Source organism: Dromaius novaehollandiae, chromosome 3 (genome assembly GCF_036370855.1).
Source record: "Dromaius novaehollandiae isolate bDroNov1 chromosome 3, bDroNov1.hap1, whole genome shotgun sequence".
Taxonomy (NCBI): domain Eukaryota; kingdom Metazoa; phylum Chordata; class Aves; order Casuariiformes; family Dromaiidae; genus Dromaius; species Dromaius novaehollandiae.
The window spans coordinates 72039949-72062578 of record NC_088100.1 but is presented as its reverse complement, the minus strand read 5'-3'; the positions used below and the strand labels follow the sequence as shown (position 1 = coordinate 72062578).

Below are 22630 nucleotides of genomic sequence, written 5' to 3'. Positions count from 1 at the left end.
GCACTGTCAAGATCTGAAGAATACTGAGAAGAATTAATTCCACATTTTTTTTTCAGTTGCTGCTGGAGGTTATCTCCTGGCATGACATAAAGCTAAATCTGATTCAGAAAGACATTTTCTACAATAACTTTCGTAATATTGCTCTTACTTAATTTTCTTTTTCAAGATCAAATTAAGCCAAGTCTAGTGCATCAGAAAGGCACACGTGAAGAGCTTGGGGACAGGAAAGGGGGAATGGGCCTCCAGACTGCAGGGATGCCAGACCTGACAGCTTTCATGCTCTCCTCCTAGGGAGATGGAAAAAATGATGTGGCTCTGTAGATTTTATGTGTGTGTGATACCTACTGTTATTACAAGGGAATTTCAGGGTGTGGAGTTAACCCTCAGAAGTCTGTGTACAGCATATATATCATGTAGCATATATTGTGAAAAACACATTCAGCATCCTCTGGTGAGTCTTTCTTTTTGTCCTCTCCTTCAGTTGCCTTGGTCCACCAGTGCTCTCCTTGATGCTATCAGACTGGAGAAGTTTGGGCCCTCCCCACACCCCAGGCTTTTCTCTGGCCCTCGAGAAGCTGCGCAGCCCCAAAGTTCCACACGTTCCTTCAGATGTCTGCCTGCTACTCATGTCCCACAGTGTTCCTGGCTAAATGCTAGTTCTTCCCGGATCCTGGTTTACACAATATTTGCATACCACTTAGTCCGCAACGTTTCATAATCTAAAGGAGGGAAGGAGAGCTTTTTGGCGTGCAGGCCTCATTAGAAAAAAAAAGAGTCATCTGGGATGGAAGAGTTTAAAATGAGCAAATTCCAGTGCAACACAGGGCTTTTCTTTTTTTGCTTAAAAATGTTGCATTTTATACCTTGGGGTACCTCATATGAGTGGAGTCTCTTGACATGAAAAGAAAAACTAACATGTAGATAACACCCTTCAACTTTAGTATAGAATGAACTAAGTTTAGTCTGAAAGGAAGTTTGGAGAGAAGTGAAAGAGGCAGAGTTAAGTGCTTTACTTCACCGAGTTTTTCTTGCACTAAAACTGCCATGCCCAATCTCTTCTGCAAATTTGTCACATGCCCATTCCTTGCTCCAAAGTAAAGAAAACACTTCTTTTTTTCCTTGGAAAGTGCTAAAGACAAAGCTCTACTCTCCCTTTCCAGGTTCTGCTTCCATTCCTCAGCAGCCAAAGGAGCACAAAAAAGTGCAGAAGGCTTTTCTCCTGCGTCTGCCCACGTAAAATGGCCATGGTAGGCAAGAATGTGTTGTGTCCCCAACTTAAGCAGTGCAGCAGTGTCTGAGGTTTCCCCATGGCCACCTCGGGAGCAAATCCTCCCCGGGCTTTTGCTGGGGCAGTGCAAGTCCATGCTGCCTCTTCCCAAAGCTTGTGGCTTACCATCTTAGCCAGCCTCAAACTGTATGTTTGACTCTGCATGTTGGCCTGCCTGCCAGAATGTAAAAATCAAACTTCCGTTTCTTTGTGGGTTATCCTTTTTTTGATCTTTGGAAACCGTAACTCTGAGTTGCATTTTCAGTAATTGCAAGATTTATTTTTGAAATGCTGAACATTAATCACATAGGAATGTGAGGAAAATAGAAATAGAGAAGGAAGTGCATAATTATTGAACAGGAAGAACAAAATCAAAACTTTCAAATCTAATTTCCTGTGAGTCTTGAAAACAGCAGTTAAAAAAGGAAAAAGGTAAGCTGCCAAAAAAGTATGTAAAAGCTAGGCAAAACTGCACAAAAAAGCATGGTGTTCCTTTAATAAAACTATGTGTAATCACCAGGCTACCTGACTAGCTGGTACATAACATGTTCATCTAAGTGTAGTAACTCTCCCAGTGAGAGAAATGTTATGAGCTGAACAAGAATATACACGCTTTGGAAATACTTTCCTAGAATCTTGATGCTTATTATATTAGTCAGTCGGGTGCATTTCAAACTGGTAGAAGACTGTTGAGTCTCAAATGAAACAGTCACATAGAAAATAGAGAAAGAAACTGGAGAACTTAATTTTAGGTAACTAAACTTACCCAGAAAAGGAAAAATGAGGACAAGATATGATCTTGCTGGGGTCTGCCTTAGAGGTCATCAGTACGATTGTAATCCAAGCCACAGAAATGCCAACCATCTATTAGACATAGTTAAAGCTACAGTACTCTTACAAAGAAATGAATCAACAAGAACAAAGAAAGAACTGAGAGCTGCAGCACTCTTGCAAAGAAATAAGTTTTCACATCTTTCTAATTATCTTTGAGTCTGTTATGCCTCACTGACAGCTGCCTCCTTTTGTTTTTCCAAAAATTCAGTCCAATTTTCTGGAGGTAAAAAATAAGCGTCAACACAAAAGCCAGACCCAAGGAGGGAAGGGATCCCTGGGAAGGACTTTGACACCACAAGTGCAGCCAGGGCCCCGCGCATGGCCCCATGCTGCCCACCGCCAGCCGGCTGCATCCACACCAGTGCTAGTGGAAACTCTGCAGGTGTTGCAGTGCAGGCAGTCTGCAGCAGTGGGCTCCTTTGCCACAGTAAGTGCAGGAGAAGAAAGTAAAGTATGTAAAGCCACCGTCCTGCTGCAGCCCTTTTTGGTCACACCGGGCTGGTGACGCATGTGGGGCCGCAGGGCTGAGCGGCAGTGAGCGGCAGCGGGAGACAGCAGAGGACCTGGTGCCATTGCCTACTCAAAGCTTCAATTTCACCAAACATAACTGGCTCTGCTCCAAAGCTGCAAAATGAGCAAAATGTCCAATCCTTTTCCAAATAAAACTGAAAGCACTGTTGATGGGGCCTGAAATACTGATGAACCATGAAGATTTTTGTTTCCTGCACTCTGATTAATTTCTGATGCCTGGTAATGTAAGAAAAGCCTTGCACATGCAAAATGGTTTCCAACTAAATGCATGGAAAAGGCCCCAAAAGGACAATCGATAAAGACCTGGTATTACCTGCTGGCAGAAAAGGGAGCATCAAGTTGGCTATAAATGTTGAATTTGCTCCAAATCAAATCTGTTTTATTATTAATGAGATCAGATAAAATGGACCTGAGAAGTGGGAAAAAGTGTAACGGAAATCCAAGCATCTATTTCCACTGGTTGTTAGAGACCGTGGTGAAAGAAAATGGTGAGTGATCAAAACAAACATTGAAGGCCTCAGCAAGGGGACGATTCTGCCACAAATGGAATAGTTGTGATGAACTTTTCAGCTGGCTATTCTTAAAGTAGAAATCGTGTGATCATGGTTCCTTCCCCTCCCGAACATTTCAAAATTACTGAAATCTGTAACTGAGAACTCAGTTCAATGACAGCTTTAGGGTAAATACAGGTTAACAGTTCTTTGGACTTGGTGCTTGGACTAGGCACCTGTTATGGCTCTACTGCACCGCTTACTGCTGGCAGGACCTCAAACACATGGGGCCTGCTTCCCCAGCGAAACATGGGGATGAAGCTGTAACTGTTCAAGAACATAGTGATAATTTTGGTGTGTTCTCTTGCTGACACACAGATTGTGAAGTACTCAGACGCATTTGTTTTTTGAAATTGTTTCATTAATATCTTTGCAATATTTTTCCCATTACAGAATCACAGAAAAAGCAATCTGGGAAGGCTGTAGGGGGGCATCTGGTCCATGTTTGTCCTGTTCTTAAAAAGCCACAAAGGGAAACACTACACCTCCTTGGGGCAATCTATTTGAGTGCCTCATTAATCTTATGAATATTATAGTGAAACTGTCATATACAAGCACTGGAATTAATGTTGTGCTGGTTAATGATATATTACAATCAGATCTGTAAGCTTATTTTGATGAGATTCAGCATTATGTTCTGCAAACACAATGGCTGTGCATACTTAGCTAGCTAAGTACATGACTTAACCATCAGTTTAAACTCACCTAAGCATGGGCTACTTCCAGAAGGGGCTATCCCACCTTCTCCTGGCCCATGCCCAAATGTTTCTACTTGCTACCTCCCAGGTGTTGATGCAGCTAGATGATTAGCTGTATTGGGGTCGAGTCCTTCTCTCCTTCCCCCACCTCACCTGAAAAAGAGTTGTTTCCCGGTGGATCAGGCTGATGGTCTAGATGACTGTGCAGCTGCAGAAGTGCTTGTGATGGCACAAGGGGCAGCGACAACATGCAGCCGAGGGGCAGGAGGCGTGGGATGTGATTGCCCTTTTTGGCAGCAGAATGGGCTTAGATTAGCTTCAACCCTTTGTGAAAGTGGACCTCAGGCATTACAGGTATTTGCGTACTGCAAACCAGCTTCCCCTTCCCCCAGGATGTGTCATTTGAAAAAGAAAAATGGTTTTCTTCTTTGCCTAAGGTCCTAAGCCTTTCCACTACACAAAAGCTGCATTTTTGTTCAGTCTTTTTTCTACTACCTTTAAGGTTGAGACATCACTTCAAGAAAGAGAAAGTGCATTACGTGGCTTGAGGTGTGGGGTGAACTCTTGGTCTGTTGAAGTGCAATTTGATTTTGACTACGGTGAGGCCAGCTTTCACCTGGGTCTTTATGTGGGATGCCCAGCACAGGAGAGGGGTTGGGACAGGCATGGGAAGACTCCCAGCAGCCACGTGGTGGCTTGCCCGTCCCCCTGGTGCCACCAGCCACGCCGCCGTGCCATGTCATGGATGACACATCACAGGGGGACAGCTGTGCTGGCAGAGCTCAACCTCTCAGACAGAAGAAACGAATCGTGAATGAGTTACAGATAGAGCTGCATTGAGTTTATTTCCCAAATTTGAGGGGGTATTTCTGCATTTTTTTTCTTTCACCTGTTTTTAGCTCAAATCCTCCCCCCATTCTCTCCAGGCCCAGCTTGGTCTCCCTCAGGCTGAATCATGGGCAATATTTTGAGCAACCTGCAGGTTGAACGGGTGATGTGACCTTTCTCCTCCAAGCAATAATTTCCCTTATACTGAGGAGAAGATCAGGAAACAACTTACCAGGACACCAAATAATGCTGTTAAATGAAAAGGGGGATAACAAGCTCAGACATGGGTGAGCATTGCAGGATTTTAGCCAGAAAATCAACATGAAGGTTGCCAAAAAAATAGCAAGAGGAAATGCCCAGTGTGCAAGGCAAATCACAGCAGCCCAAATTAACTGTCTAATTTATAGTCCCCTGCTGAATAAAAGCTTCACTGCTTCACTTCTGCTTCACTGCAGAAGGCCCAGAAGCAAACAGACAAAACTCGATGAGGGGAAAAGACACAGAAATAATCATGGAAATGATGAAACCAGCATTTTTTCCACTCAGAAGATAAAATTAAATAATAACAACAATTATAATAGTAATAATAATTCTTTGCTGTATTTACTGAGACAGTACCAGTCTGAACCTGAGATGCAGCTTCCTAGGTTTTGTGCTGATGGATAAAATGACCCATGCCCTGCACCCAGAGTGCCTTGGATCATGGAGAAGCTTGTGGGAGTCCCCTGACACCAGCAGGGTCCCCACATTGCAGCAATGACAGAAATGCACTTTCGTCTTCCTCCCTCCTATGCCCTCTGGGAAGAGAAGTACAGCATATAGTTCTGTACTTCTAAGCGTATTACTCAAGACTGTGCCATCTTTTACTAACGATCCTCAGGATTTTTCTGGCATTTTTCTAAATTGGATGGGTATGTTACTTCAGTATGGCAATTAATGACAGACTAATTGAGAATTAGTATCTGCCAACTTGATATGAAGTAGCTCTATCAGGCATTTTGAGGCACTGTGAAAATCATTATTTTTCAATTACACTGTTTCAGCTTTGTCAACTGGTGTATAACCTGTGTACGTTGTTTTTCAAATTAAAGAAAGGCTTGGCATTGTAACAGCGAAGAAACATGGCACATGCAACAGAAATGCCAAAATCCTGGCAGCTGCTCCACAAGGGTGAGTATTGTGTGCAAAGCAGATGACAGGAAAATCAGCACATAAGAAAATATAAGAGAGGTGTGTTTTGTATAATTGCCTTGCTACATTTTATTTAAGGTATTTTTTTAATGTATGTAATATACTGTAATACATATTAAAGTGCTGGCAAAGCTCTGTAAAATAGGTGCCATTCTGAGCATTTATGCAATAAAACAAAGCCAGCTTCAGAAGGAAACAGAAGATCATTGTGAATCATAAAGATGATTTGGAAAGGATGTGAAAAATGCTGCCTGTTCAGCCATCAAGAAAAGCTTCACAGGATGCAGGTTCCAGCCTTCATCCTGTATAATGAAGTGAGCCTGGTCACATGTGTAACCGAACACTTATTTAATAAATGTTACCATACATTTTCCAAGTGCATTAGTAATCCAGTAAAAAAATGCCCGTGCTTCAATTAGATATGTGTATATTTTTTCCCACATCTAATCACGACAAGCTGAATTACATCAGACTTCTTAGCCTCGGACTGGCAGTTGTAAGATGTGAGAGCATTGCTTTGCTGCACAGGCAGCAGATATTCCCGTTGCGGGGAGGGATTATAACCTGTCAGGTCAAAGTCTTAATCTTTTCCTAGTCATGAGTCAGTGATGAAAGGGCAGTCAGAGCATGCAAAAGTAGCAAGAGAAAGATTTGTCATGGCTAATGGGGACACTAATGGATAAAACACTTCAGTTGACTTCACTGATAACGTAGAGGTCCCTGCAATGAGGAATGAGGTTTAAGAGTGACAGTATTTGCAAGAAAATTGGAAATAAACAACCTAGCCATGTTATTAGGAGTGGGGTTATTTAAAGCCTTCTATTAATTTTGATGAATACACTGTAAATGCTTTGACATAAAAAGAAAGTAATGTTCTGTCATGTCGTGTTAATCTATGAACCTAGAGGATTCACAAATCCTGCAGCCAATATAGGGAAGATGAAGATCAGCTGTGTAAAAATACTGTTAAGCAAACAACTGGTTATTCCTCAATTCCTTAATGGCACAATAGTTACTGGCATTAATATTCTATCTATTATAATAATAATATTGTTCAATCAGTCTGATACATTCATTGAGATATGATGCAATATAGAATACCACCAATTCAGAATGAATTCAGGATGAATTTCTCCACTTCTCTTCAGCCAGGAAGGACTGTTCATTTTTTCTTCCTTTTTTTCCTTCCTTTTTTAAAAAGAAACTCCTAAAAATGTAACTCAGATGAGCAGCTTGCTGCCTTCTTTTAAAATGATGCAGGGACTTGCTTCTGTTAGCAGGTATGTCAAGCTAGAGATGAAGTCAGGCAGGCATCTTTTCATGGAAGCATTATTTTTTTGCTAACACACCATAGGCCAAAATCCAGGGAGGAGAACTGATAAAGCCTGACTCCAGCCATGAAAGAACACAGTGCTTCTATTCACTTAAATATCTGTGGAAAGGTTGTCTAGTACCTTTTTTCAGGACAATTGCTGGCAGAAGTGTTTTAGTCTATGATGGGGGGGACTAACTCCTATGGAGATGCAGCAAGTACATTTTTGTTTTCTGCTGTCTAAATAGCAAGAGTGACCCTAAAAAGTGCCTCCTGCCAGGGGATGGCTCTAGCCATACATGTGCTCATTAGCCCTGCCTCCAGAGCCTCTGCTGGAGTCACAGTGTGAGAAGCAGGGTATATAAACCCAAATAATGCTGCTGCTCTGCTGCTAATGCTTGATCTGAATCAGCTGAGGTGACAGTGCATGGCTGCATCAGGCCATAGACACTCATCCCTTCAGAGTAGTTTTGAGCATCTTCCACTAAAGCATGACTTTTTTGGATTGCTCTCCTGAGGTGCCTGCTTTTCCTGCTGCACTGTGTAGAAAATGTAGCTTCCTAACTGTGGGCTTGGGATTCAGCTCTGAAAGGAGATGGGAGACAAAATGTATTTGTTGACTCTACCTGTAATTACCTCATTTCCTAGCACTACAGAGCTGTAGTAAGTATCATTCCCGGAATAATTCAGGTGAATGAACATAAGCGCACTGTTGCTAACAAACAAATGAGTGCAAAGTGCATTTATATATCAGAAAACAGGCACTGATAGATATATAGATAGTTAGATTGATAGATGGGTAGATATTTCAACAACAGCATGTCTGATTTGAAGGACTGTTTCACATAGCTCCAAACATTGGTTTGGTCTTTTTCATGGGCTCTGTCTCTCTAATTTTTTTCATAGCCACCTTACATTTTCTAGAACAGCTGCCTTAAACCATCCTTAGCATCAGAAAGCACATAATTTAGAAGGTGTAGCTTACCAAATGCAATTTCTGTCTTGTTTTTCTTTGATGCATTAACATCGATCTCCCATTCTCAAGATGATCCATGGCAGATTGCAATCTTCTCCCATTTATGACATACCAGGAACACTTTATTGTCTGTATTTTAAAGATGAATACTAATGTACTAACCCACAGAAGCTAGTATATGTCTCCACTGGATTTTTTCAAATCTGAGGGGTTTTTTTAAGGTCAATCTAGTGAGTTTTGAGAAGCAATACAGAGGGGCTCAGGACTGTACAATAGGAATCATTAGAGATGCCCTAGCAAACAAACAGAATGATAATTTAACATTAGCCAAGGTACTGTATTTGAAACTAATAACATAGTACTACCACTTTTTAATAGTAAAATATTACAAACACACCTCAATACCATGCCTTTCACATCGCATAGTACCTGGATATAAATACAATTAATGACTTTCATTTTCCCATAACTTACCTTTTTATGTAGCTGTACCTGATGGAGGGGCATTTGCAGGCCATGTGGAGTGGAGAATGAGCTGTGTAATAAAATTCATGCATAGATTACTAATGGTACCCTATCTAAAGCTAATATATTGGTTAACCCTCTTGTGAATAGCAAACAGGTCAGTGCACTAAGAGGTTACTAACTAGCTGATGCCTGTGGTGTTTCTTTTATGGTGGTTTGAACGGAAAAGAAAATAAGTCTGATGTAGGTGGTATTTTCACCACTGAAGGAAATGCATGGGCCCATTTTGCAACACTTTTCTGAATTTCACTTTAGAAAAGAGTTTTTTGAAGGACTGATACCCAAACTCTCAGCAGTGCTTAGAAACGTGCAAGGCCAGAATAGCTTTAAAGTTGACAACAGCTTGAAAAAGAATAATCCATGCTTATTGAATTAGACAGTGTTTAACTCTCCTCCCATCACAATTAGAAATTCAAATATAGGAAAATATTTGTAGGCAAAACCTCCTAAATCATCTCTGTACTATTCAGTTATTTGAAGCTTGATAAACGGAGGCATTCTAGACAGGCATTTTATGGATTAACTAATCTGTATATTTGTTCAAGAAAATTAAATTTTAAAGCAGTCATGCCAATGTATAAACCATACTGTTCTGAACCTCCTGGAAACAGACTTAAGCCTAAGTGGTGAAGGAAATGCTAAATTATGCCTTATACAGAAAATTACTACAGGCAATCTTATTTTTATACTTTAAAAAAAAATCCTTTATGTAACCACATGGTTCATGAGATCATGTGTTTCCACTCTCACTGAGTTGTCTTAACTCAGGCTATACAATGTTTGTGACCAGGAGTGCCTCTTGCTACAGACTTGTGAAAGTGCTTAGGATAATGGGACTTTGATCTTGGTAACATTGCAATGAAGTGTTATAACTATTGTGTGTTTATGTACATCTTATGCCTACACATGGAATATTTCTTTTCATATGTTATTTACACAGAGCTGTTAAGTGCACCAAATCGCACGGATGCCCTACAGCTGGATGGTTGTTGTAAGCATAAAAGCTTATTCATTTAAATGGCATGTATTTAGAGATGGCTCTTGGATTCTCCTTGGTAAAAATAGCTTGGTATAGAAATATCCACAAAAATTAGGGCTGGAGGGGCCTTGGAGGCTGTATCTGTGCAAGCAACAGGGCGACGACCTGTTCTGCCACCCTAGGGGCAACTGCCCTGGTGCAGTTGAATCCTCATCCCCAGCATGGGATGGCCGTGTCGGGGGTCTGGGGACATTCCCTGGCCCACACGTCCCGGGGACGGTGCCCCAAGCAGGGCAGCGCTCGGTTGAGGAGGGTGCTGGCAGCCTGGTGGGAGACGGCCACCAGCACTTGAGCCAGTGCCTGGCCCTGGGCACCTTTTGGGGACACATGTAACCTGAGAGACTCATCTCCTCGCTGTCCAGGTACATAAATGCTCCCTGTAGAGTTCCTGAGAAATATTTGCTTTTTCTTTCTGAAAAAACTCCAAAGATGTGGATTTCACAGCCTCCCTAGGCAGTGTACTTCGCAATTTCACTATCCCTACTGTTGGAAAATTTTTCATCATGTTTAATCAAAATCTCCTTTGCTTCAATTTAAGCTCATTATTTCCTGTGCTTGCCACATGAGATTGAGAGCACATTACTTTCCTCATCTCTGTTGACACTTCTGCATTTTTGAGACTAAACATTTCTAGATCCCTTTGTATTTCCTTATAGGTTATTAAAGAAAGGGCATGTCTTTTAGATCTCTGATCATTCTTGTTGCTTTTTCCCAATTTCTGTCAAATTGGTCCAATCTCCTCTGAAGTCTTGCATTCTTAACAGAGGCCTTACCCACAGAATCTAGAACAGTAATGTTACTTTATGTGTCTTATAAACAATACTCTTATTTATACATCTTATTTATATATATGTTTTTCTCACCACAGCATGTTTGACTCATGTTCAGTTTGTGATATGGATCCTGTTGGTCCAGTTTGGTAGAACTGCTTTCAAACTAGCTGTTTCAAATCATGTATTGTGCAACTGATTACTGCAAGCTAACATTGAATATATGCATTTCTTTCACAGAACTGCACTATGTTATATGTTATATATATAAAAACAGATGAACTAATTTAGCTGCTGCTCTACATTTTGCTGAACACCTTTCTGTAATGCTTGCATCCTCCATGTTCTTCATTTATTAGATTTTGCGTAGTAACTTGGAATATCCTTGAGGTTAGAAAAGTGTGTTCATCACTCTTGCAAAAATGCTTTGGAAAAAGGCACCCAAGCAGTAGAACTTGTTCTGCTCTGGCCCTTGTTTTGCTCGCTATTCCAGCCATGCTGGTGATGGTTTCAGGGTCTGCCGGTAACTTTGAATAACTAGTCCTCTTGATTGTTTATGTGACCTCCAACAAAAGAGCTTTTAACTTGAAAGAACAGGCACTAGGATGGAATCAGTTACTTATCACTTTTCATAATTCTGTGCTCTTCACAATGCTTATTACAACCTGCAAGACCACAGGCTCCTTCCACCCTAAACAGCCAAGCAATATTCTCACATTTTTCATGAGGCAACTGAGGCCTTGGGAGTCCAGCTTATCATTCTTGTACCACAACCAAGAACAGGGCCCAGGCTTTCTATCCCTGCCATTTTTGGACGGTGCTGAAGCTAACTCTGCATATGTCCCTCTGCAGAATGCTTCCAGATGCACAGATGAGAGGAGATTATACAAAGCAGGACTATTGGCACCCAAATTTCTAAGCGATCGCTTTCTGCTCTAACCTTCATTCAGGCTCAAACATTTTATCTGTCACTGACGTTGTCCTCTTGTATTATACCAAAGGGTTAACACTTCCATGTAAGCAGAGTGAGACTCAAGGGCAAAACAACAATCAATATTACTAGAGGCTCTGGGATGTTAATTGTCCAGCCCTGCTTTGTGGTCTGTTTTGCTGTTGTTTTTTCAGATCTTTTCCTTTATTGATTCCCTACCTCCCCACCAATCCCTTCCAGAAAAAAGGAAGGCTGTCCACATCTTTCTAAGTGAGAGTGACAGCTTGGGTGGTGGTGCTCAGACAAACAATATGGATTATTTGGATCAGAAATTTGTGATATTATTGAGGGTAAGTTCAAGGAAACAGAGTTCATCTACTTTTTGTTTATTTGTTACCCATCCTTAGCACCAAATACTTGTTTTTACTGAGCAGAGCCTGTGTGTCCTAACATGGTCAAACAGCACTAACCAGAGATACTCAGAGATGTTTTTGATACTCAGGAATGCTCTGAATTTGTCTGCTCTTTGAGACCCAACAGCAGGCACCCAGATTGCCCAGCTTGGCAAATTGGGGCCCTTCCAGAGAGGCTGCTTGCTGAAGAAGACCCGATGCCCACTCTCCCTCTGCCCCTGCCACTAAGAGCAGTGGGGAGGGCTGGGGGCTGGATGGTATATGGGACCGATGCAGGCTGCTGAGAAGTGCTCCCAGGAGGAGCCCCTGGTGGCATGTTCACCGGAGGTGTCGCCCTGAGGACATGGGCTAGTCAGCCAGAGGGAGTCCCACGGGAGGAAATGAGTCTTCTACAGACAACTAGTACAGAGGGGTGGCTAATTAGCCTTCTCTGGGAATGGCTATATGGAGTTAACGTGTGGTTCTGCACTATGTGTGCAAGATGAGAGTCTGGAGTCCCACCTCAGAGAAATGCCCATTGGTACACGCCTTTAGGGCATTGCAAACACCAGCCACTTCCATTATAGAAGAGAAATGAGGCTACGGTCACATGTCATTCTTGATCTCTGCTCTGAGACAGGAAGAGGTTACCATCGTGCCCATTTACTTTGTAGAAAATAACACGTAACATGCAAATCTGTGTTTCTTCTATTCTTTCTCTCCTCTCATGTAGCTGTCACTTTGTACCCAAATGTAGCTTGGACTGCGTGATTCATGAGTGTCCAACCATCTTATATTGAAATCAAACAGTCTTCCAAAGCTTCATTATCAGAGTGTCTCAAGCTATAAATATATTATATGATAACCAAGAGGAACCAGAGCAAACACTCCAATGTAACAAATATTTGCTTTGTGTCATTAGTTTATCAACAACTAGTACTAGTATTACTGTTTGCACCACAGGTATGACAGCTAGGGCTGAACAACAAACCAGTGATATGTCCTTTATAATAAAGGGTAAAGAGAAAAAGGCAGCTACTTGTGACAAGTATGTGTAAAAATCAGACTTTGCAGAGCTCTTTAGTAAAGGCAAAACAAACTAGAAGAGTAGCTCTTGGGAGCATTAGAAGGATGGCTACAAAAACAAAAACTCTGCCATGCTTAGAATAACAGATTATGGTGAACCCAGTGTCTTTGGAGTGTACAACACCAATATCACAAACTGAAGAAAAGCAATTGAAAATGAAAACAAAATGATAATATGTCTGGGGGACAAGGAAGTTACCAGTCAGAGGGAGGGGCACTAATTAGGACAGGCGAAGTAACAAATCACTCAGAGACACAGAGACCATTAATAGCACATTGCCCCAGGCTAAATTTAAACAGGAGACACAAAAATGACAGTTATAAGCTGTCTGACATACATGGGCTACCACTGTGATGGAAACAAAGCTCAGTTCTGCAGTTGTTTATGAATTATGGCCATATTCCCAAGAAGCATTTTTGCTTATTGATGGGGAGAATGGCAACCCTGAACCTGAGAAGGTAATGCACAAGTGAGACTCCAGTACCCAAACCCGAGCAGTGAAAGCCTCTGGGTGCCGAGTGTGGTATCAGGGCTCATCACTGATGGAATGCTTTTCTTGCACAAAAATAACATTAAATAACTTGGGACAGTATCTTTGGACTCTTCAGGTGCCGTCACCAGAAGCTCAACAGTCACCAAGACTGTTTGATGAAAATTTAGAATAATCACGAGAAAGGGAAGCCCTATGACAGTGTATATCGCTAGTGTGTCTGGAGCAAAGTATCATGGCTTGTCAACAAAAATGCCACACAGAGCTCTTGGTAGACAGAGACTGTGCAGAAGACATTGCAGAAGTAATGGAGTCTATCATTACAAACTTATGAGAGTCCCTGGCAGCTCCTACTGCTAACTATTTTGTTAGCAAGCCAAGGAATACAAAAGTGAGTTAATTCCTATGACTCTGAGTACATATGAAAGCTAATATGCATATCAAGAAGGAAATAAAATGCCAGGAAAATCCAAAAGACTTTTTGGATTCTCACACTCAGAGTCAGTGAGCACATTTCAGCCATCTGTACACCAGGGAATAAGAAACTGGTGTCTATTTTGCAGTTTAAACAGTTCTGGGTCACTGAAAATCTCCAGCTAATGACCAGCCTATAAGTCTTCAACTCAGCTCTAAATTCTTCCTGAGTACATGATCATGTAAAGCAGAAACCATCAAAATGACATACATGTGAATCCCATAAAGAGCAAATGCCTCAGGAAAATACCAGATACTAAACTGAAGGAGATTTCATAACACATACATATTATTTCAGAGTTCAGCAACTTTTTATTTCCAAAGTTATTCAGAAAAGAACACAGAAACATCTAAGAGAGGCTGTTACCAAACAGTGGAAGGCCATGGAAAAGAGGCAAACTGGAAGGCTCCTTCCTTTGAGCAGTTTCTGGAGAGGGAAAGCTTGTGGAACTTGTCAACAGCAAAGAGTGGCATAAGAAAGACAGGGTCTTCTTTGATAGCATAGGAAATAGGACTATTTAGACTATCACTGAGGATAACAAGCCTAAACTTTATTTCCTAAATGACGTGATAGAGAAGAAACTTTTAGCAACAGATGTGAGTCAACAACGACATCTGTGGCTAGCACTGACTGAAGTGTCAATTGTTTAGGAAGAGAATATATCTGATATCAACCTGGGTTACTAAAGGTGAATACATGACTAATGCTCAGGCTCCTGAACCCTCCGGGGTCACTGCATGAGTTTCCCGAAAAAATAGTCCAGCTGGCCTTAAATATTTTCCTTCAGATGCCTGGGAAGCAGGTTAGGACCATGCAATATGTGCATGGGAAGAGGATACAGTTTCATGTTGCTCATATTCACAGAGATTCCTGTATCTGCTCTTTGGGAAAAAAGCATGAGGAAATGCAGGTAATACAAGTGTTCCTCTGACTTTGGTGTTTCCTAATTCATGCTATCTGTTCTTCTCTACTTACCTTGGGCCTCTCACTCTTCATTTCACCTAATGCAATGTTACTGCGTGAGAGACTGGAACATGATCACACTGACAGAGCACATCGGGGGCATTATACTTTAGCTTCCCTTTGGTTTTATTGATCAGCCATTAGCTTTAGATGAAATGCATCACTATGACTGTGATTTGGCTGCTGGAAGACCCTTGACTATGAAGCCTGGTCTCTTATCCCCTGAATTCATTCTTTGAGGTAGGTTTGAAATTGGGACTGAAGGGTTGGGAAAGGTTCTTCCTCCCTCCTGCCATATTAACTCTTTTCTTCATTATGGACGTAACCATTCTATCATGCTTTTGAAAAGTATTCACTAGGAAACTTGCGTAGCTTCTTACTCCAAGAAATGCTCTCATACGCCTCCAGATGCTCAGGAGTAAAGTAGAGATTGTGCCCACACAGTGTTGCATTGCTCATTCCCAGGATGTTAACAAATCTAAACGTTTTTGCTCAACTTTGACTTTTAAACAGCTAGATCTTTCTTTCAAATGAAACAAAATTGTTGCAATAAAAATTCTTGGCAGTACTTTTTGCCTGGGCTTCCTGAAGAATGCACTTTCTTTAAAAACTGAATGAAAAACCAATGGCACATAAAACTGCCTTATGAAAATGCTGGCAGTTCTACCAGTTCCTCATCCACCCACATTTACCAACCACTGTGCTTTATGTTAGAAGTGTAACTTTAAAATGATAACCTCTGAGGACATGCTTTTGAATCTCCAGCACCTCATTTTCTGCTTTAAGAGTGCTGGTGGAAGTGCTATTTGAATAGAGGTGCCAACTCTTTAATGTCTGCAGTGATTATTATATCTTGTTACTATAGGATTGAAATAGTCCTTCAGTTAAGATTTTTTGGATTCTCACACTCAGAGTCAGTGAGCATATTTCAGCCGTCTGTACACCAGGGAATAAAAATCTCAGTATTTTCCATCAGGTACTGCCTTGAGCCTTTGGCCCAGTGTGGAACATTTCAGTGTTCTTTTGGCTGCAGAAAATATCCTGTTACGGTCACAATTTGGATATTCCTGCTTTATATTCCATGGGTGCATATGGTCCTTAGAATAGGTTTAAAATGTCTCTCATGTAGTATTTACCCCCTGTTTGCACTAATTCATTTATTTCTCAGAAAACTGTTGAATTGTAGCAAATTCCAACAAATGAAATCAGTCTATCAGTGTTTTATAAAGATGAAAATGTTTCTGCTCTCAATAGGAAAGTTTCAAATTCTCTGGTTGCGACTCTCAGGACCAGACTTTCAACATGACATGCACAGCTTAAGACTCAAATTATAGGCCACTCTCAAAACAAAAGTTTAAAAGACAGCCGCTTCTCTTCTTTAAAAACTCTTCATATTTTTGGTTTCTCTGAGAACAAATTATTGACAGTGATACTTTCTTACTCTATTTACCCAAATGGAGTTATAAAAGCTAGGCAGCACTATGCAGCCACAGCTGAAAGTCCAGATTTGCTTGGGTAGTGGTTGAGAAGATTGCAGAGGTGATGGGGCAGACTCCTTGCATAAAGTCAGACTTGTGGGATGCGGCTTTCTTTCAAGCTCTGCCCACAGCCCAGGCCTCAAGCATGATCTCCACTGATGCCAAATTGCAGTTGGTCAGTACCTCTGAAAATCGTTTGGTCCCTAAATGCAGATAAGGAGCTTAACTTTATATGCTTTAAAGAATTAGCTTTTTTCTTAGACGAAAATCTGAAAGCTTTCACATCATTTAAGACCAGTAATGAGATTTTAACTCTTGGTCATATTAGGTTATGATCTTTTTAGCAGTGCAGGCTGAGTTTCACCTAAGATAGCACGTACTGGACTCAAATGCCTCATGATAGCCTCATGTTAAACGGTGTGTCAAAAGCAAAGAAGTGGTTGAAATGCTATTAATATCATGTGGCCCTAATAATGACAAGGATTTGATGGAAGAAACGCCCAGGTGGTTATAACAGGCCCTATTTGCCATACCCCGTTCCCCTGTACGCCTTGCAGATTGAACGTCTCACGCCCCAGATTTGGTCTGGGTGTGCGCAGGGGACACTATTTCTCTCTCAGCAGCAACACTCGAGCTTTGGGACTTGGTGCAATCCCAGCCCCAGGTCTGCACGTGCACGGGGCCGTCTTCCACCCTGCGGCACAGGCAGACCTCTTCATTCACGGTGATGCCCAGGACCCTCTAACTGGCGTCTGAGCTGTGACAGCTTGCTACTTGCGACCACAGGCAGATTTGGGTGCGTGTGAGGGCACACTGGTGATTCCACTCAGCGCCTCCTGGGAGGCGCCAAGCTATACGCCCCATGGGGCAAACCAATGCTAAATGGCGTCTTGTGCAAATGGCTAACTGTTACAAAAATTGCTTGAAATACTCGCCTGCTGCTTGGGCTGCCTGCCGTGGGCCCATCCACCTTCCCCGGGAAGGAGAAGGTGGTCGCATTCAGCATTTTAACGCTTCAGTATGCAGCGGCATGGCATTGATAAGCGTGCGTGCTAGGGCAAGACTGCCTCTTCTTTAAAAAAAAGAGAGCCCACTTGCCTTGCCCTGCAAGGGGCCAACCCCGGCCCCCGGCAGGCCCCTCGGGAAGCCCTGCCGCGCACGGCCGCCCCCGGCAGCGCGGCGGGGGGGGCGGCGCTGTCCCCGCCCCGCGCCGCCGGTGTGGGCAGGGCCCCCCGCGGCGGGGCGGCCGCGCCGCCGTGCCATGAGCGCCTTTAAACGGCAGGTGCGGAGGAGCCAGGCACACGCGCCACCGGCGGCGGCGGCGGCGGCGGCGGCGGCGGCGGCGGCGGCTCCGGCCCGGCGGTAGCGGCGGGCGGCGCCTCTCGGCGGCGGCGGAGCGGAGCATGTCGGTGGCGACCGGGGGCAGCGAGGCGGCGGCGGGCGGCGGCGGCGGGAGCCGCGTTTTCTTCCAGAGCCCCCGCGGCGGCGGCGGGAGCGGGAGCGGCGGTGGCGGCGGCTCCTCCCGGGAGGACTCGGTGTCGCCGGCGGCGGCGGTGGTGCAGGTCCAGCAGCGGCGCCACCAGCAGGGCAAAGTGACGGTGAAATACGATCGGAAGGAGCTGCGGAAGCGGCTGGTGCTGGAGGAGTGGATCGTGGAGCAGCTCGGGCAGCTCTACGGCTGCGAGGTGCGGGCGGCCCCGGTGCCCGGTGCCGGTGGGGGTGGCGGGTCCCCGGCGCGGCCGCCCCCGCGCTCCCTCTGCCCGCGCCCGTCTCGCCCGCCCCCGGGCGCCTCTTCCCCCCCGGGCCGTGTTTCGGCTGCGGGCGGTGGGGGACCCGTCGCAGCCACCTCCAAATGACATTCCCAGCCCGGGCGTCCCCTCCCGGCCGCCGGGCGCCACCGTCCTGCCCGGGTGCTCCTCGGTGGCGCCCCTCTCGGGGAAGGTGCATCCCCCCCACCCCGCAAAAGAGGGGGTTGGTTCCCCCCGGAGGGGCGGGCGGCGGTTTCTCTCCCACGGCCCCACTGCAGGAAGCCGGCGGGCTGCGGTGTGGGTGCCGCCGCCTCCCCTCTCCGCCCGGGGCGGGGGCCCGCGTCGCCTCCGCGGGGGCCGAGACCCCCCGGGGCCGAAGCGCCCTCTCCCCCCGGCGCTGGGGGGCTGCGGCGGGGCCGGGGCTGGCGGTGGCGGCTCGGTGGCGGCGGGGCTGCGCGCCCCGACGGCCGCGGGCGCCTGCGGCTGTAGCGCGCTTGCAGCGCGGCGGCGGGTGGTGCGCGGAGGCAGGGGAGCCGGGGCGCACCGGCCTCGGGGCTGGGGGCTGCGTGCCTTGGGGCGGCCGCCCGTGCCGAGCTTGCGCGCAGGGCTGGGGCCGTGTGTGGTTTGGGAGGGCCGGGCTGGAGGAGCCGCTGGCCGCAGTCCCTGGGGCCGGGCACCGCCCGGCCTCCGCCCCGGGCAGCGGCGCCCGGGGCCCCGACGGCCGGGGCAACCGGGCGGGCTGCGTGCCCGGCACCGCCGCGCTGCACCGCGCTGCACCGCGGAGCGGCTGCCTGGAGGTAGCAAGATGTCAGAGCAGCAAATTGTGAGGGAAGCGCTTCTATGCGGATATGGGCGGCTCGAAGACAGCATTTTTATGTTATCCCGGCCTTAAGGAGCAGGGTATTTAGAGCCAGTGAATTTCGGGGAGCAGTTAGAAGAGCATTAGGATGAGAATTCAAAATACTGTTTTTTTGTATTTAACTTCCAAATATCAAGCCTGTTTTTCTGTTACTGTATACAAAAAGTGAATATCTGGGCCAGAATGAATTTTCTTCTGTAGAGAGAAGCTGAAAAGGAGATTTCAAGATTATTCAGGGGAATAATAAGCTATTATCTTCCATATAAAGAAAACTTAATACTGTAGTAAGGAATTACCAGTATTTTGTTTTGTCAAGGCTTCAGCAGAAATGTAAATCTTCTAGTTTGAGGGTATTCTTCTCTCTCCCCCCCCCCACATTAGTATTAATCTTATAAAAGATCCAAATATTAAGTCTAGGCTGAGGTTCATTCGTCTTTCACCTCCGTAGGTCTAATTCACTTTCGTTAGAGACTTCTGAAGAGAGATTTGTTGAAGACGAGTGTGAATTTTGCAATTAACATCTCTGGAGAGAACATCTCCCTCTAGAGCTGAGGGGTACTGAGCAAAGAAGGAAGATTCCCGAGGTGTGGATGTCTTGAGTGGATGTGAGAGTCTAAATAACCAGCCCTGAATATCTAGCATGTATATATAAACGTTTAAAGAAACTCCCTTTCATCTCAAAACCAGTTTCTCAGCAAATTTGTCAAGAGGAGTTGCCCTCATCAGAAATGTGCATGTGACAAGTTAAACCCGTTTAACTGTTCACATCCATGAGCTAAGGGATGGAAAGAGATAAATGGAAGCTTTGGTTTAAAAATAAGCAGTTATAATGCTTCGTTTTGGTGTGACTTGCCTATCCAACCTCATGATTTATTAGGCCACCTAACCTGTAGGCTGAAATAATTTCTTTGAGGTCAAAAGTACTTAAAACTGTTTGCATGAATTGATGAATTCATGTTTGCATGAATTTCTGTTTGTACGAATTATGATTCGCAATATTGTAGTTAGTGACTGGCTTGCTGGCCTTTGGTCTGATTCACATTGTTCAAAAACCTGTGGCCTGATTTGGCTGTGTTGTATGCTTTTTGTCATGCAGGCATAGTCCTTCTGTATATAAGAAAGGAGGTTTGGGCTTGTTCAAACCATGGTCCAGAAAAATTATCGCTGCTCTTCACAGTATTCAGATGTCTGACTTGCTGCATGGAAGCATTTAGGAAAAATTCTTCCATGTTTTGCCTTACTGTAGTTGTTACATCTGACTGAAACAGAAGGAAGTCTGCTACTAAAAGGCTCCCCATTAAGATGGGGCCTGTATATGGGCTGCACAGACACATAAATTTTTTTTCTTGGTTCACTTTATAAGATGACTTTTAGGAAAGAATGGTTTGATGCAATAGATGAAAATCCTTTGGCATTGAAGACTGAGGGCAAAATGTTTAAGTCTTGCCTTCTGCTCTTCTTTGCAGTTATTTGGTACTCCTTCCAGTGTCTGTGTTGTGGCAGTAGTCAAAAGGTCAAACAATTAATAGGCTATCAAAATAAAGTTGAAGGTACTTGATGCGTGTAGTGAATAAGGACTTGAGCAATTTAATATAAGATGCTTTGGTTGAATTACTTTTAGGCTTATGGATGTAGCTCTCACAGTGTAACTTAACCACCTATCCAGACTGTTAATAACTTTGAAGGAGGGTTAGAGGGTGGGAACTGCTCAGCTTAACTTCTGTGGAAGGTCTAGCATAATTCACTAATGTGAAATGCTTGAAATGCTCCAGAATGTCAGAAATACCTGTAAAATTGCTAATCTTGGCTCTTGCAAACTGGTGTCAGTGTTTCTTCTCCATTCTGACTAGATCTAAGTTTCTAGTTTTCGCAGACTTGGGGGTAAGGAGCAATGCACTCCATTCCTGGGAAGAACAGCAGTAGGGAAGTAAAGGGTGCTTGGCAGAGCAGTGCTCTGAAAGTCTGCAAAAAGACCTGGGTGTCTCTTTGTGGGACTGAATAAATGTAGTGTCTGCCCACTGTTTTCCATTTAAATAATGTTTCCTACTGAATTATGCTGAGATTTATCAGTAATTGGGCACTTCCAGAAAGGGTCCCTTTATTTAAGGCTAGACATGTATTCACAATTTCACAGGTACTTGCAAGTTGAAAATCGGCTGTATCTGCCTGTGAGTATGTGTTGGATTAGTGACAAAGTTTAGGAGACAAGGTTGGGAAATAAGTAGACAGGTTTGTTTGTGTTCTTTTCTAGTGAATCTACTCTTTAGCTGTGTGGTTTTAGTTTTAAAAAATGGATGTCAGGCAAGATAATGGCGTTGGGTGAAGCGGCTTAGAAAACAGCACTTTGAGACTATTTTTGTTGCTGACCACAGATAGGTGATACGAAGACCATCTTTAGAAAGACTAGTTCCACATAAAGCAGATTTTAGGGATGAAAACAGCCTGAATGGTGAAGGGTTACCAAGGTAGACAACTTAAGTAGTAGGACTGAAGACTCTCGAGTAGGATTTGTTTGGCACCAGAATCTGTGAGACTAATGTACTTAGGACAAATGCTCCAGGCAGGCATCAGTCTGACTGGTCATTGTTTCCAGAGCAGCTGTCATTAAAAAAACCTGATGTTTTATGGCCTTTTCATTTTGGCTTATATGAACGCTGAAACTGAGGATACGGTCACGAATTAGTACAGTGAAAAAGTGGTGCCTTAATCACAGGACTTAAGCTGACATCAAGGTTGACCTTTACTAGGTGTCTTGTTTCTAAAAATAGTTTCTCTACAGATGCTCACATTTTGGGCTAAATTGGTTATTGGTTGGGAACTGCTAAACCATGCTGTGCAGAATGACTTACATCATCACTCTTCATTCTTCTATGATCTGCAATTTGTCATCACTTCCATGCTGAAATACAGTCTGGTCTTCCGGATATATGATCTACTTTGTATGCACTTGCCAAACTTGTACAACTTTATGAAAAAGGCCACTGGATTTGGCCCAGAAACCATTCAACTTCACAAGTAGGTTACTGTGCTCGAGGGTGCATTCTGCCCACAAGTAAAGCATTTGTCATAGACAGCAGAATGCTGTTGGAATAAGCACATGGAGACCATACGGATTTTACGTAAAACATTAGTAAACAATAAAGAAGGATTTTGCTTGTGATATGGGTTTGTTACGAAATCTTTTTGATGTACGGAAATGTATGAGGCCTTAAATCTTGAACTCTAAAAGCTGAAGATAAGACTCACCTTCTAAGATGAGCTATTGCTGAGTATGGTTTGATAACCAACTCTTTTATTATTTTATGTCTAACCATGTATTGAGAGCTTGGCAAAGGATAAGATGCTGGTCTGGAAGTAACAGGGAATTATGCCAAAGCTTACCCCTTTTCCATTTCAGTGCAAGATATACTTATTATGGAATGCTGTGTTAAAAATTCAACGTACAAAAAAAAAGAGGAAGAGCTGCCCATAAAAGGCCCTCAAGCATTTTCTTCAAGACTACAGAGCCAAGCTGAACTGAGAATCATGGTTATGTACTATTCTCTTCAGCTTCCTGATATGTGGGTACTACAGTGATAAGGGCAGCATAAAGTGCTGAACTGGGTAAGGGATTTCATGTTGGCAGGGCCAATTGTTGCAGCTATTAGTAAAAAATGCTAGTAGTTGGGATGGAAAGTAAGGGGGG

At 43.9% G+C, this 22630-nt stretch overlaps 1 protein-coding gene across 2 annotated transcripts in view; it reads left to right on the top strand.

The window, feature by feature from the left end:
• The first annotated feature begins 17584 nt into the window (after nt 1-17584).
• The window catches only part of PPP1R14C (protein phosphatase 1 regulatory inhibitor subunit 14C), a 55222-nt gene continuing 50176 nt past the window's right edge, over nt 17585-22630 (top strand). Inside the window, exon 1 of one of the 2 annotated variants that reach the window (XM_064509162.1) lies at nt 17585-18023. In XM_064509162.1, coding sequence (XP_064365232.1) covers nt 17742-18023 — 282 coding nt within the window. In that variant the 5' untranslated portion in view covers nt 17585-17741. The remainder of the gene's footprint in view (nt 18024-22630) is intronic. The other variant, XM_064509161.1, reaches the window with a different exon arrangement.